Here is a 16,461-nt window from a genome sequence, read left to right as displayed (position 1 = left end):
CTCATAGGAGCCTCCAGCAGGACTGTGACTGGCAGAGCCAACCCCACCATTGGCACAGAGGTTAAGTCCTCAGTTATTCACAGAATGGGAGAGAAATCCTTTAGACTCTGCAAGCTGAACCAGCCCCCAGCAGACTTACAGTGAACACTGCTCGGAGGTTGTGCAGCCTGTCGATGTCCTTGGGGAGCCCAGAGCTTGACCACCGCACCAAATAGTTTTCACTGAAAAAACAGCATTTTTGTTTAAATGGCTTCACTGAAGGTACGGTTAGAAAATCAACTTACAGAAGAATATCTTCAGCCTAATCTATCTACGCTAATCAAATTAATATTTACTTAGTAGACAGCTGCCATTTTCTTTTGCATGCATCGCTCATAAAGGAAAGCAGCTCTTCAGCAAGGTGGTGTACAGATTTCTGCAAGGAAGCAGGGGGTGCAGGAACAGCTCACAGTGCTGTCAGTGCTGCTGCCAAGAAAGCACAAGCAGCCTTGCAGGTGTGTTCATGTCTCATTTAAGCTCTGCACTTGAGGAACTGAAGGCACAGTGTGATAAGGAACAGCACGACCCTGAAATGTACCCAGGGTGAAGGGACTTGCCGGATGCTGTCTGAATACGACTGAAGTGCTGCTGCATCATTACTTCCCAGATAACCCCGTCCTGCACATTTCACAGAAATTTGACTTTCATAAGCCCTGCACCATCCTGCAGAACTACCACACTACTAAGGAACAACAGAGAAGGGAGTACGCTCAGGAGTACACTAACCTGATAAATTTTGATTCATGGGGATCATAGAGAGACATGAGGACTTCAGCATCTTCCCCTATTTTGCAGACTACATTTTTTAAATTTACAAATAAAGCAAACGAAGGAGTGGCAGCAAACTTAGCTTGTCTGTTGATATCGATATTCTGTTTCTGAGACTGTAATTTAAGAACAGAAGAAACTTTAATTTAATGAAACCTCACAAATATCCAACCGTTACAAAATCTTCCTGAAACCTTTAAGACAGTAAAAGGAGTTATCTGTTGTGAGCCTGCTCTTGCTGTCTTTCTTTATATTAGATCCAGAAAATGCAGTTTGTTGTAAATTCTATCTTGAAGAGCTGCTCCATAAGGAATAAAAAAAAAAAATGAAATAAAAATAAATTAAGAAGCATTGAATCACTCACTTATTAAAAAAGGAAGCTAGTCAAATGGAGAAGATTTGCCACTCCTGGCAAAAAAGCAAACTTGTTCTCTTCTGGCTCTCCTATGGCATGTACCAAGACAGCCAGGAGAGCCAGCAGTGCTGCTCTACAGCTAACCAGCCCACCCTTCATCCATTAGCTCCACAGCACTTTCCATGAATGCCTCATCCAGGCAGGAGGAAGGAGCACACATGGGACAAAAAGATAGGAGGGAGGATACTGGAAGCAGAGAAATTCTTCTCACTGGCACCAAACTGCAGTGAAGTGGGCTCAGTCCATCCCTCTCCACATTCTGCTGTAATGAGTTGGAGCCTCAGCATCAACAGCTGACGTTCAACAGTAAACTACAAGCCTCTTAAAATACAGTGAGCTATGGGAAGAGGTCATGGTACATCAGGACATCTAAACAGAATTACTGTTTCTAATACTGTACTTTTTACCCCCCAAAAAAACAAAAAACAGGAAACAACCATGGAAACTGGTTTAAGCAGGGACAGTGAAAGAGCTCTGGATGCAAAAATAGCATGGTTTAAATTCTCTTTACATTAGATTTTTTTACATCAAGTTTGGTGAGTGCTGCAAGTGAGTTTATATGGTCCACTGCAACTCAGGAGGACACAGAACTCCTCACTCTGCATTACCAAACTCCTGAGGAATTGCTCAGGAATAGTGTGCTCCATTAACCCCTGCTACTGACACTGGGAAGACTCCTCACAATGGAAGTGTTTTTCAGTATCAAAATTAAAATATGAATTGCAAAGAAGGTTACTGTTTAAGGCTGGGAAAGTCTTTCTGTTTTCCCCCTGTATTTCAACAGACAAGTTTTTCACTCTTGGTAAACACAAACCCCAACAACCTAGGAGCACTGGAGCACTATTCTGTGTGATGCTCCAAAACAAACCCTCAGGAAAATCTAACATATACAAATACCCTTCCTCTGCATCTCCAACATCAACCTACAAGCACAGCTGATTTATTGATACTACTGCAAATTTCAGTAAGTCTTTTAAAGGAAAAAAAGCCACAACAGTTAAACAGTCCCTGATGCTGCTACTTATAAAATATTTAAACCTGATAACTCCTCATAAACATATCAGATCTTTCATTACCAATGCTAACAGCAGCAGTAATCTAGTTAAGATACAGTCTTATGTTTCAAAGGGAAAAGGCACAGCTGCACAGCAGTTCTTACTTTTTCCTCCAGCAACCTCTCTTCCACTTGCTTGGATGCTATTTCATGTGCTCTAAAAAGGCTGATTGTGCTCGTCTGCTCCGGGTCCAAAATATTGCCATCTTCATCTCTAACGACCAGATCTAAATCAAGAATCCTGAACAGAAACAAAACATGCTTGTGAATAACAGTACTCAAATAAACCCTTCAATAACACCTGCAAAGTGTTTACTGTTAACAGCATTTGCTCCTGACGTGTGACAGAAATAATTAATTTTGATGCTTGGTAAAGGTATTTAACATGTTACCAGCCCAGGAGATAACCATCCCTAGCTGGAAGACACTTTTTCCCCACCAGCACAGGAAGAACTGATGTACATGAAAGAGCAGAACAGCTGGGGAAGCAGTTTCTTAAACAACTGAATTTGCAGGAGTTGTTTGTTGGAACTGTCAAATGGATCAGAGCAGACATCTACATTCACGCCACATGCAAATTGGTCAGTTCTTTCCTTCCCACTCTATACTCTCCTCCAAAGCATATTAATCACAGCTTAGTGAAAATCTACAAAATACACGAAGGCACAAAATGTCCCTCTTTATTCAAGGCAGAAGCCAGGTTTCTGTCAGCAGGCAGTTAACATCCACGTTTATCTTCTGCAGCAAGGAAGGTTTTTGCCATAACCAAGTCCAACCTTTTTCCATGGGACTGCAGTGCTGGCAGTGAAATCAAGGATAAGGAAAACTGGAGTCTAAGTTGACCTTATTTCTCTGTTTGGCTTCTCTAAGACTTATCTCTTCATCTCCCCATCAATAAAAGTGGTCCCAAACACTACCACCTCTAATTACATAGTCATCTCTCATGATGGAGCTGCTGGAACTTTGCCTTTGATATGTTTGATCACTAAGCTTAAATCAAGCTTGCTGGACCTGAGAAGCCATGGAAAGGTTCACTGTCTGAGTAAATCCCCTTGGACAGGACCCAGAAACACTTGAAGAGCATGAGCTGTGGAGAACTTCTTGCCCTCCTGACAAGGGGGAACATATCACTCAAGCAAGCCACAGAGTGCAGGTCATTAATAAACACCTCCTAAGCTCTGCTCCGAAGTGCACCTAAATATCCTAAGTACTCTAAGCAACTCACAAACAAGCTTTTCAGGGAGGAAGTGGTTTCATCATTGAAGGGGAGCAGAAAACAGCCAAAAAACACGGTTTTGGGACAGCAGCCCAACCAAGTGGACAAGAGGAAAGGAATTCACAGGAGCAATCACCCACAGCCTACAGCACACCAACAGGACAAGAACGGATGCACAGATAGTCAAATGAACAGAAGTGAAGTACACTTGGGTTTAATTCCTTTGTCTTATCCCTTAACTTGCAATTGTTGCTTAGAAAAAAAGAAACAAATTTCTCCTTGAATGTCCCAGTTACAGATTTTTGCAATTGAACAAGAAAGATGTTTTTGCAACAAAATTATCTGACCCAATTTCAGACAAACAATATAAATGCAACTTCATAAAAGTACTTTCTCACTTCCTCAGTTATTTTGACAACATGCAGCAAAATTGTCATCTTTATTTATAGGAATATCTTATTTACAAATCAGTATTTCACAAAACAGGAAAAGTTAGAATATGATTAGATCAGAAAAAATTTATAAAATGCATAATGAAGTCTTCTTGTCTGCATGTGGCCACTTCCAGTACTTGAGAGCATAAAGAGGAGGTGGAACGGCTGTTTACAAGGGTGGATGGTGAGAGGAGAAGGGGGAATGGTTTTAAACTGAGACAGGGGAGGTTTAGGTTGGATATGAGGAGGAAGTTTTTCAGCCAGAGGGTGGTGAGGCACTGGAACAGGTTGCCCAAGGAGGCTGTGGATGCCCCATCCCTGCAGGCATTCAAGGCCAGGCTGGATGTGGCTCTGGGCAGCCTGGGCTGCTGGTTGGCGACCTGCACACAGCAGGGGGTTGGAAGCAGATTATCATTGTGGTCCTTTTCAACCCAGGCCATTCTATGACACCAAAATCATCGCTTTTGCTTATTTTAGACTGAAGTGGATACAGGACTACATTAAGAAGCATATAGGATCCGTTCAGGTGTTAGCATTTATTTAGAAATTCAAATTCACTTTTCTCCCATATTCTACAAAGAATGTTCTGATCACTGAATTAGTTCATTAGAACATTATGAATATAAAGCACGGCACAAAATGTTCTACTGTGTTTGAACACTGAGCATCTGGAGGTTATTCAGAGTAACTTTAACCATCTCCTCAGACAGATGGTAAAACACAGTAGCCAAACAAACAATATCAACAACATCTGGGCAACTGTCTATTGGGGTACAGCAGTCCACGTCTTGGATGATACATGCAGAAGCACTGACTAAATGGGCTTATTGGTTTATTGTTTCATTTCAAATTGTGGCTTTTGGAAGTCATGGGGAAGTTCTTTACTATGAGAGTGGTGAGGCTCTGGAACAGCTGCCCAGAGAGGCTGTGGATGCCCCGTCCATCCCTGGAGGTGCTCAAGGCCCTGGGCAGCCTGGGTTGCTATTAAATGTGGAGGTTGGTGGCCCTGCATGCGGCAGGGGGTTGGAGTTTCATGATCCCAGGATCCCTGAGGTCCCTTCCAACCCAAGCCATACTACAAGTTTGACAGCTCTCAAAGAATGAAGCACCAATAGCTGAAATATGATGAGTTATCTACATCACAGGGATTCGAATACTGGTTTGCACAACACTTTTTCAGTCTCTAGTGCAGAGACAGTACTACAATGTTCTCTTGGTACTCAAAATACACTGTCACATTTTTAATGCTGCAGAAGAGTTCAAATGACATCTTGAAGAGAAAAAATACTTGTGCTTTTTAACTGACCTTAAAAAAAAGACACGAAACTTCATGCTAATCTCAAACTGATTGCATCAGCAAGCAAGGAAGAGTTACATAAGGATCCTATTTTATATATTGCAGTTTGCTCTATACTAAAGTATCAACTTCATTCTTTATCATGCTCTAATAGGACTTTTAACATACCATTTTTCCATCTGCATAAACACAGGAATAAAGATACTACAAGACATCATTGACAGCTAATGTGTAATACAAAGCTGGTTTGCTTTTCCATCACAAACACTTGGAAAATACTGTTCACAAACCTGTTTCCATAGTCAATTTTGGCAGTGACCTTCTTTTTCAGTTCTTTGAGCTCATCTTGGGGGAGAGTCCCAGACAGTATTTGAGATCTCCACTCAATAAGGTCATATATCATGTGCCGTACACTGCGAAACATTTCCCTGTTATCTTGCTGTTTGGAGGAAAAAAATGAGTACAGGTTAATTCTGAAGTCTAGTGAACATCCTTTAAGTACATAAAATGAATTACAATTGTAAGATAGGAATTTAAAAGCATACAAGTCTACAACTAGCTCTCACATAGAGCCTAACTACAGCACACTGCTACAGACAGAACACTGAATACAAATTTATGTATACACACATAAATATATACACACACATTCATATATACATATATATGTCTCTCTCTCTCTCTCTCTCTATAGAACACTGAATACAAGGAGTCATATGCTCTGTTTTGGGTACCTAAAGAAACACAAACGTTTGTGTTTAAGTCATCTTAAAGTCATAATGGTTTTGATAATGGCATTGAGTCAATGTTTTTTATAACCCTCTTCCTAGCCCACAAAATCTAGCCAAGCCATTAACTCGTTACAGAAGAAGACACCTTTCTAAAGACCCTTTATCACCAAACTGTTCAGGTTATGCATACCTGTCCTTCATTCAGACTACACTCAGGTCTTATTGGATTGAAACCAACCAGAATAATTAAATAATTACCATGCAGTTAAAACAGGCTGCTATGTCTGAAAAATGAAAACCTGCAGAATGTGCAGAAAAATAACACAACGTCTGAAAGGCTCCGGGAAAAAATATATCTAACTGTGAAATGTAAAGGCTTCAGTCTGCTCAGATCATCGAAAAGCTGACTTGATTATAGTGTGAGAACTTCCACAGAGAAAATACCAGTTATTAAAAGCTCCTTAATGTCGCAGAGAAAGACACAACACGCTCCTGTGGCTGGAAGCTAAATGCAGACAAATTCAAATGAGAAGGAGGTTTATGATTTTCAGTGCTGCAGGCAGTCATAAGCTGGTGAGACAAAGATCATGCCACTTCCTCCACCATCTGCAAATCAACACCAAATGCCTATTCGATACTCAAAAATACAAATTATGGGCTGAAGGGTAAGTGTGGTCATTTAATGAGCTTTGATAAGCAACGTGTGGATAACACAGATCTCTCCAGTCTGTAAACTGAGTGGTTTGAAACCTGTCACCTCCAGACAACATAACTCCTTTGAAAGATAGGGATCTCAAAGCACCAGTCCTCTTAGCACCAGATAAACACATGCACTTAATCTAACAGATACACTTGAGATAAAGCAATGAGTAAACTCGCCAAGCATTCTACACATCCAGCAGAGGGACTGCATCCCCATCTGCCACCGAGCTGAGGCTACTGCTTGTGTTAGCTCTGCTCCTCAATGCCAAGCTCTTAGAAAAGCACTACAGCATTCCACAGCTGACCAACACCTCCCCACAAACAAATCCCAGCCACAGAGACACGACACATAATAGTTAGAACAAGCAACTCCTACATTAGGAGAAATTCGTAACTCCTGGAAAGTTCCAACTGCAGAAAGCACACAGGTCCTGGTAAGAAAACTTCTAACAATGACTCTTCCCACTGCTCTTTTCTCCCTGCACGTGCACCACAATCACATCTGATCACACACATCCAAAAAAGGGGTCATCAATGCCAAAATGAGTATAACCCTGCCATCAGTAACCCTGCCATCAGTAACACACAGAGCAGCAGAACTCAGCGTAAATACAAGTCTCACAACCTGGTCAGAACTGCTGATCAACCAGCTGAATAAGGTGACATTTTAATTTTCCCTCTTTTATATTCACAGTAGTAATAACTGAAGGAAATATTAAGGATCTTTCTCAAGAACTCCTATCTTGCCTCTCTCAGCTTCTCCCACTGCAGACTCTGCTCCTCCTATTTCACCTCTGCCCATTGATTTCACCCTTGCTCCTCAACACACAAGCTCTCCAGTATCATCTCACATTAAAACTCTCTCTACATATGAACTGCTTCTCTTCACACGCCGCACTGTCCTCCATCTCATCTTCTGCAACACAGGATCACTTCCAGCAGACTGGTTTTGATCTCACCTTTACTTTCACGATTGTGATTCAAAACATCTCAAGACTTAAAATCCCTACTGATGGGCTTTAGGGCAGTTGCTCAGAAATTCTGGTTTCTATCCACCTTCAAATATCCTTTAACAGTACACCAAGTATAAAACAGGCACATGAAAATGGGAATTTCTCATTTCCTGCCATCTTCAATTTTCCTGTATTAAGAGCAGTAGTCTTTAGCAGTAGCTTGTGTTCTCAATAACATTACAATATTCGTTCCTCATTATATAGCCTCTCCTGGTACAACTGAAGATTTCAAATGAACATTTATAAGGGATAAATATTCCTCATTAAACCCTACTTTAAAAGTAACGCTTCAATATTGGCACAACTTAGTCCTAATGCTCTTATACAGAGAAAGCATGAGAAGTCAGAGCCAGGATACCTGAAATCCAACACCATGCTGCTGGTTTACATTGGAACTGCTTTTACAGCTGTATATTTGAATGCTACTTGCACCTTACTTACAGATACTTCTCCCCTGTGCTGTTTCACAGATATTATTCTTCTCTATTTATCCATTTGAAAAACTTATTTACTGCTACAAGTTACCAAGGATGTATTCTTAAGTGCTTAGAACTTAAGCACGTGCAAAAGAAAAAAAGTAATTTATTTCACGCAATGCCTAAATGTAGGGTCAATACATTTGAAGCAATCAATCAAGTACAAGAGCACTAACAAGCACAAGGCCTACACTGATAAATTTCCATAAGGTTGAGGTTTACACCAAGGAATTTGGCATCAAATAAAAGAATTTCTCCAAGACTAGCAGCCTGAACATTTTTTCTCTGCTTAACACAGTTGCCTGCAGATTGGGAAAGCCCAATGCATACCTTTAGAAACAGTGTATTCTGGATAATAACACTTCATAAAAAAGGATTTTCTGTCTAGTCAGTCATAATGGCTCACCAAGTTATTACTAGAACAAGGTATCACTCCACAGAGCTGACTCTGCACAAGAAATACAAAATATTCATAAAATATACAAACACGCTTCTGAGTTTTGTGCCTTAACACAGACGATGCTGAAGAGCTGTTCCACATAAAGCAGCCTTCAGAAACCTTAAGAGAGGGGGCAATCTGTTACCTCTTTCTTCACACTTCTCCCTGTACCTTCCATGGCATCACTTTCTCCCCACACACCACGTCCTACTGCGATTACAAACCGCTACTTACGACGTATAACTGCCGCCATATTATGGACCACTCCCGCAGCGTTGTGGTGACCTCCTGAATCAGGGGCAGCTCATTGGGAATAACGGTTTCATGTTGCCTTAAACGAAAAAAGGTTGAGTTAAGTAATAGTTTCGGGTAGGACAGCAGAGCTGTTTCTAAAAGGAACTGGTGGTCATTTCCAAAACCAGCCCAACGACGACAGGCTTCAGAAGAACACCACTGATTGCATGTTTAGAAGTGAACCAAGAATATATCATCCCAAATAGGGGAAGCAGAGCACGCCATTACTACCACAGGACGTGAAGGATAGCTAGCAGAGACTTGAGGCTGTGCTATCAGGCTCATGCTTTCCCTGCTTGTGTGTATACTCACAGTGCATCAATACATACCTCATGGTTCCAGTTGTTATTGAGAGGCTGATGTTACAAGGAGCAACCAAGATGAAAGCCAGATATGCAGCACGTGCAATAGCACGACACTAATGCCTAATTGTTTTCCAATTGTTTTTCTTTCTTACGAAGAAAACGGGGCACGCAGGTCATTACCAATACGTTTCTGTCTGGTTTTAAATCTGTGCCATCCAAATACAGAACAGCAGCCAGGCCTTTTAATATTTCTAAAGTAGTGTACTTAAAAGTAGTTTTCTAATCAGCAAGAAAGTTGTCATTATGCAGCAATCATATGATTAGTGCTTTTATCATTTACATATTTAATAGTGTATAAAAATAAATCGGGCACAAAGGAATAAAATAGCTTAATCCTGTTACACTCCATTTCGTACCTAGCTAATCATTTATTAATTTTGAGTTTTTCTGATTCCTGTTATTTTTCCCAGCTTTTTAAGGAATTTTTTATACCAACGTTATGAATTTTAACACGCACAGCCAGGAATACTGGTCTGATATGTAAGGATCTGAGCTTTAATAGCAACTAAAGGAAAACCAGCCCCAACTATCTACAGACACATCAGACAAGGGAAACAGGAGCATCACAAAACAAACCATCTCTCACTGCACAGCAGTGCTCCAGGAATGCAGGAAACTTCTCAAGGAGATTGGAAATGATGTCTGGACAATGGCTTCAGTGAGGGGTCCAGTTTACAAGACTTACTGCAGGGGCAATTCAGTGCCTGAAACTTCATCTGTCTAAAGAGGAAGGTATCTCACATCAAAAGCCTCTTTTAGTACATCAGACAGAAGCGGTAGGATTTGAAGGTCAAAAGATAAACAAAGCTGTGATAACTGAAATCAGGAATTAAAACAGAGGTGGACTGGAAGAAGTTCATCTAAGTAGAAGTTCATCTACGTGTCAAGGGAGCCATAAAAGCTACAAAGAAAATGAATCAATTATCAATTGATTTCAGCTTTCGCATCCATGCAGAGCAGCTCGACTTTGTGAAGATGCAGTCAGGGATGGCAGCACTGGCAGCAGCCCCTCTGCTGCTGCACACACACTGCTGGCACGAGCTCCTTAACAAGCACAAAACAAGTGCAAGGTATCTGATAACATCTACGCAAATAGAACAACGGATTTTTTGTGATCTTTTCAAATGAAACTCACCCTTTTCCTTCGACTATTGCTTCCTTAAGGTGAATATAGGAGGCAGGAAATATGCCCTTTGAGAGGGAGGGAAAGGAAAAAAAAATTAATGTTGCACATAATACATTTATCACCTAACAACCCACCAAGATACACCACCAGGACCTCACAGAGCCATTACACCCTTTTAAGTATCAGAATATTTTATTTTAAACATACATTCAAATGTTTTAACACATGAGCATCTGATGAAGTGTTACTGCAACCTTAGCAAATAGATACTCAGCATTTTGGAGTACCCAGATCTTACAAGCTGGACGTACTAAACAGAGAAAGCATGGTTGAAGGATTTTACCACTGAATTCACCTACATCACACGATGGAGACTAAGAGGTGCTGCTACATTTAGTGAGCATGGTGGTGATGGGCTGATGGTTGGACCGTGCACAGTGGGTTCAAGTGCATGACTTCCATTTAAGTGCATGCACATGCAGAACACAGCCATCCCACATCACCACCATAGCTGACATACAGTACTGTCTCTTATCAATGTATTGATATTACGACAAGCCAAAAAACTCTGCAGCAGACAGTACTGCAAAAGAAGTGGTGCTTTTCTTATAAAAAAAGTTCTAAATTACTCTCGAGATTCTAAAAGTAATAATTGGAAAATAATATAAAATCATATTTTAAAATATAATTCAAGACAAGCTGAGGAAATAACTTCCCACCAACTTGTTCATAGTGCAAGCAGTTCCATTTTCTGTTTGGGAATGCAAAACAATTCTTAGAAAGCTGAGTAATTCCTTCCTCAATCTGTGCTTTGTTCCCTACATCCCTCTCAGCAGAGCATAGCAGAAGTCTCTCAAACCAGGCTCAACGGCAGTGCTCATTTTATGTCATAAAGTTATGTCTACTTCAAAGTAACTTAAAGCAAAACTGTTTCTCACAAAGATGGATGAAAACCAATCTCTGCAGAATGCACTGAAGTGCCTGAGCTCTGAGCTGCACACCCTGTTTGAATACGTGGGGAGAGAGGTCAGGGAGGGAGCAAGTAAAAGCAAAAGAAACCAGCAAGCACCACCAAAACCCACCCACCCAGCAAGGGGGGCAGAACAGCTTCAGGGGAGAAAGAAGGTGGCACAGGTCATGCAGGTCACCAGAGGAGGAACACAGTGATGACCAGAAGGTCTGGCATGCAAGCAAGACACACCAATTACAGCAATACCAGCAATGATACCTGCTGCCCAGATGGGAAAGAGCACACTTATCCTTCTTAATATCTATGGGCAAGCATGTCTTCCACTGCCTTTAAAAAGAATTCTACCAAAGCTTCACATTTTAAGGGTTGCAATTCCACAATACCATAAAATAAGTTTTCTTTGAGAAGTTACTACGTTTAGCTGCAGTTGGACAAACACACCAACACCTGGAATCAATTTAAGCCAAGAGGAATGCATCCTTTCTGCACAGGCTGAATGGGGCATGCTCACTAAATATGATTTGTAAGAAATTTAGCACATCTCTGAAAAAAGAAAGTATTAAAATAGAGTAGAAATAAACACAGACCAGGCTTGGTTAGGAAATGGGTGGGATGAACCACAGAGCTAACTCGGTACTTTCAGAGACTCAGAAACAACAGCTCTGCATGCAGACATGCAAATTTTAAGTGTTTTAATTTAAAACTTAAAAAAAAAAAAAAAAATACACAGATAAAAGTTGTGTAATTCTGGTTAATGACTGCTATAAAGTTAAGCTAAAAAATAAAAATAAAATGCAACATTACGAGCAGCATTTGTGCCGTTTCCTTACTTTTTATTTCAGAAAAGCTGCTATAAACAGCAGCACTTCATGCACGCTTCAAGCTGAACAACCAGGCTAAATTGCACTGCAGGAGATTACTGCCCCCCTCATGGAGAATGACTGAAAAATCACAATGTAGATCTCATCGCTTTCCAAGACGCAATTGCACTGTACAGGTAATGTGTTATTTAACAGACAGCAAACTGTCAGCCTGCAAGCAGATCAGCTGAGATGTGAAGCTCTTAACTTTCACAGAGGTGAAGGCTCTGGCACAAATGTTATTGCAGAGCACAAGCTAATGCACATCAAGCTATCTGAAGTAACTGCGTATGCATACACTTAAATTCAGGAAAAAAAACAGATACACAAGTAAGTTTCTAGACCTCATTACAATAAGTTCCAGTTAATTTGAAATATTCCCATTTAGTCCAGTAGCCCAGTTCCCAGAGATCACTGCCATGCAGCAACACGACACAGAAAGATCTGTGTTCAGAGCAGATCCCAAAGGCACCATGCCATGTCACACAGAAAAGCAAGCAGCACTCACCTTCTTGGATTTCTTCCTCAGCGTGTAACCCCTGTACCAACCTGGGGGAAAAAGAGGAGACAGCATTAAAACCTTACGCCTCCCAGCAGTTGCTCCTTCCCAGCTCAGCAGCCCCTGCCTCGTTTGCACCAACACACAGTGAGCATCCTGGCCAAAAGAAAGCCTTTGAAAGCTATAAAGCTGGGGAGGATGGGAAAACTGAAGGGGAATTCTATGTGGCAGAGATGGTATTCCACACAATGCATTAAACTGAGATTCATTTCATTTTAATTCATGATTTACCAACATGAACAAAACCAACTTACAAGCATTCACTTTCTGGTACCTACTGTTCGTTTGATTTTAAAACCTGTTTACGTTGAACAAATTCAAGTTTTCAATTGAAGATCAGCCATTTGTCACCTCTTCAGAAGAGAAGAATGTTTCAGGATTTACAGCTCACAAAACAAAACAGAAAAGCAGGCAGAGGTCCTGTGGAAGTTTGCAAAAACTAAAAACGCAAACATGAATCAAGACATCTAGTAGACAGCATCTGCTCTTACAGCAAAATTCCTTATCTGCACTCCAGGATAAGGAATACAAACTGAAGTCTCAAGCATGGAGGATTTTTCAGCCTGTTCACCATATGCCACCGGAGAGTGGATTCATTATCTTCTCACTGCCCCAGACCATTGTCCTCTGTGCCCACGTGGGGACAAGGCCCAAACTGATGAGCTCCATCACCCTGTCACAGCCACCATTGTGTGTCCCTCAGCGACACAGCTCTATCTCTGCCACCTCTTTTCCCAACCCATCCTGCTGCCTGAACCAGGACACGGCTGAGATGGAGAAGCCATCTCTAACTAACCCAAAACATAATGTCTCTTCAAGTTCTCAATTCCCCTTTCACAGTGGAAGAACAGATGCAGACAGCTGCCTCCCCATCTCCTGCACCAAATACAGCGAGGGCAGGGCAGGCAGTGACACGTGGGTGCAAAGGCATCACAAAGCTGTTCTCACCTATGGAGTGGCCCTGCCTCATTTTACTCCCAGCATTTGTAACCTCTGCCACTTTGGAGGTCCAAAACAAGTGAAAAAAAGAAAACCTGATGGAAAAGAGAACAAATATCTGATGTCAAACATTGACCTGCAGAATCCAGCAAACAATTTCGGATCCTCCTTGGTCTATTTACAGCAAATTCGGCTTCACACAAAACATCAGTGAGAGGAAAACAGGCTGATGTCATAAACGTTTTCTAAATTGCTGTGGGCATTTAAGTGGCTTAGCTGCACGTGACAGGGTTTTGAGCCTCACCCTGTAAAATACCATGGGATACAATGGCTGGAAGTACCCATCCAAGTAAATGTCCAACAAAGGAAAGGGAGGCACCTGCAAAAGGCACAGGAAACCCCTGGCCAGCACTGCTCTTGATACTTGCTATGCATTTACCCAGGATAGGTATTCATTACATTTTAAAAAGAAAATAAGATATATAAATAAAGAACAGTAAACAATAACTAAATATTATTTTAAACTGCCTATTTTGGAACCCAAACTACACCTTTCTATAGCAGCTCTAGAAATGAGCAGCTGCTCAAATATAAACACTTCGTTTTGAAGCTTATTTACTGCTATATCTAATAGCCTTTCTCCTTAATAAATAAATCTTACTTATTGATCACGTCTCCATTTTAACTTCTACCCAATTATATAAAGAAACAGAAGACAGACAACAAAAATAAGGCATGTGCCAGTTCAGAATGCAGCAAATATCTGTTTAGGGATATTACTTGAAAAAGCAACCCTTCCTTCCTGACACATGAATGCTATTTATCAAGGCACATGGCTCTGCTATCATCCAGCTTTTCCTGCAAGGTTCACATTAAGAAGCGCACCAGGAAATTTTCAAATGGAAAAATGAAATTTTCTGCAATTCAACCTGAAATAATAACAGTAATTTGACTTTAAAGATCCATTATTCTCTCAATTGTTGTTAGAAAGGAGCTTCATCTTTCCTTTGGGTCCTTGAAGAGCAGAAACATTCCAGTTTAACAGTGGAAAGCACACACATCACCAATCCCATCACCTCGACACAAACAGCAGCTGCTTGCAGCAAGCCTCAAACTTCACTGAAACTGCAAGTGGAAAATACCTGTAAAAATTGGTTCAGCACTTCAGAGAGCAAGTACACTGTTCTGACTAAATTTTAAAAGATGAGAATGTTTCAGTACTAAAATTCAATTCTGAAGTTCTCTTTTTTCTTTTTTTAAACCTGCAAGTACCATTTGAAGCACATATAAGCAGGGTCCACAGTAGCAACCCAATCCAGTACAAAATTCAACATTAGTCCAGCTGGTCTTACAGCAAAAACCTGCTGTAAGCTCTTCTTTATGACAAAGGGGATTTAGAGAAGGCAGCAGTTACAACCTCACTGCTTGCCAAACCCTACCAAGCCACTGCTTCCAAGACACAGCCCCACATCCAGCAGCCCTCCAGGCAGGTGTGTGAGCACAGCTGGACACGGGGCACCTGCAGACACCAAGGCAGCTCTCCTGAGGCAATCCTCACAAAGGCCCTGGGAAAGAACTCGAAGATCAAAGAGCTCAAATAATTACCCAATAATGGCAGCTCTGTGAAGAAGAGAGGTAAGAACTACAGCAGCTCATTTCTCATCACAGCGGGGAAGTAATGAGTAACTATTGTACAAAATGCTTGGCAGAACATTAATTTATTTGCACTTCTTTTAATGTAAACTCATCCCAGTCACACAAAGATGTCAAAAGCCCAAAACCATGAGCTGAGAGCACAACGGTCCTTCTGTTATTTGAGTCGAAGGGGAAAAGCAAGTCATCTCCACCATCCCATTAAGTTACCAGCAGTCACGATTTGACATGGTTTCATGCTCCCTATGCAGGACTCAGTGTTTTTCCCACATTCATTAAGTACATCAATTTAGATACACAAAAATACAAATCTGCTTAATATTTAAATCTTTTTACTTTTAATAACTAATGAAAAAAAAATCATATAACTTCATATAACAGAAAAATTACTTTCCATAGTCAAACCTGACATTCCAGTGGCAACATCAATCTTACAGGAAAATGCCAACCCAGAAACAAAGAGAAAATTAATTTGCACGTAGTGATGAACCAAGCTTGTTACATCTGCTGAAATAACACTGTTTCACTAGATGTAACTATAAAAAAAAATCTGATTAAATCAATATCTAAAACTAACTTAGCACTCGGACCAAAAGATCAATGTCTAGAAACAAAGGCATTCAAAACAGCAAACAAAAGGCATTTGCAAAGTTTAGCTATATCACAGAATTACCAAGGTTGGAAAAGACCTTGAAGATCATCCAGTCCAACCATCCACCTATCACCATTTGCTCTCACTAAACCACAGAATCACAGAATCACAGAATTGTAGGGGTTGGAAGGGACCTCCAGAGATCATCGAGTCCAACCCCCCTGCCAAAGCAGGTTCCCTACACCAGGTAGCACAGGTAGGCATCCAGGCAGGTCTTGAACATCTCCAGAGCAGGAGACTCCACCACCTCCCTGGCAGCCTGTTCCAGTGCTCCGTCACCTCACTGTAAAGAAGTTCTTGCGCATGTTTGTGCGGAACTTCCTATGCTCCAGTTTCCAGCCGTTTCCCCTTGTCCTGTCTCCACTCACCACTGAAAAGAGTCCGGCCTCGCCATTCTGCCCCCCACACCTTAGATATTTATAGACCTGGATCAGGTCCCCTCTCAGTCTCCTTTTATCA

General features: G+C 41.1%; 1 protein-coding gene across 3 annotated transcripts in view; it reads right to left on the bottom strand.

Annotated features, from left to right (window-relative positions):
- Positions 1-16,461, bottom strand: part of DOCK1 (dedicator of cytokinesis 1) — a 276,377-nt gene that overhangs the window by 238,705 nt on the left and 21,211 nt on the right. For 2 of the 3 annotated variants that reach the window (XM_048946145.1, XM_048946146.1), the window contains exons 3-9: positions 12,708-12,748; positions 10,379-10,434; positions 8,819-8,915; positions 5,514-5,662; positions 2,382-2,517; positions 766-923; positions 140-221 (exon numbers count right to left, since the gene is read on the bottom strand). In XM_048946145.1, the coding sequence (XP_048802102.1) occupies positions 140-221; positions 766-923; positions 2,382-2,517; positions 5,514-5,662; positions 8,819-8,915; positions 10,379-10,434; positions 12,708-12,748 (719 nt within the window). Of the gene's footprint in view, positions 1-139; positions 222-765; positions 924-2,381; positions 2,518-5,513; positions 5,663-8,818; positions 8,916-9,819; positions 9,928-10,378; positions 10,435-12,707; positions 12,749-16,461 lie in introns of those variants that run through there. The other variant, XM_048946148.1, reaches the window with a different exon arrangement.

The sequence above is a fragment of the Lagopus muta genome, chromosome 5, assembly GCF_023343835.1.
Source record: "Lagopus muta isolate bLagMut1 chromosome 5, bLagMut1 primary, whole genome shotgun sequence".
Classification (NCBI taxonomy): Eukaryota; Metazoa; Chordata; class Aves; order Galliformes; family Phasianidae; genus Lagopus; species Lagopus muta.
Note: the sequence above shows the minus strand (reverse complement) of the source record. Positions and strands in the feature narration are given on the sequence as shown.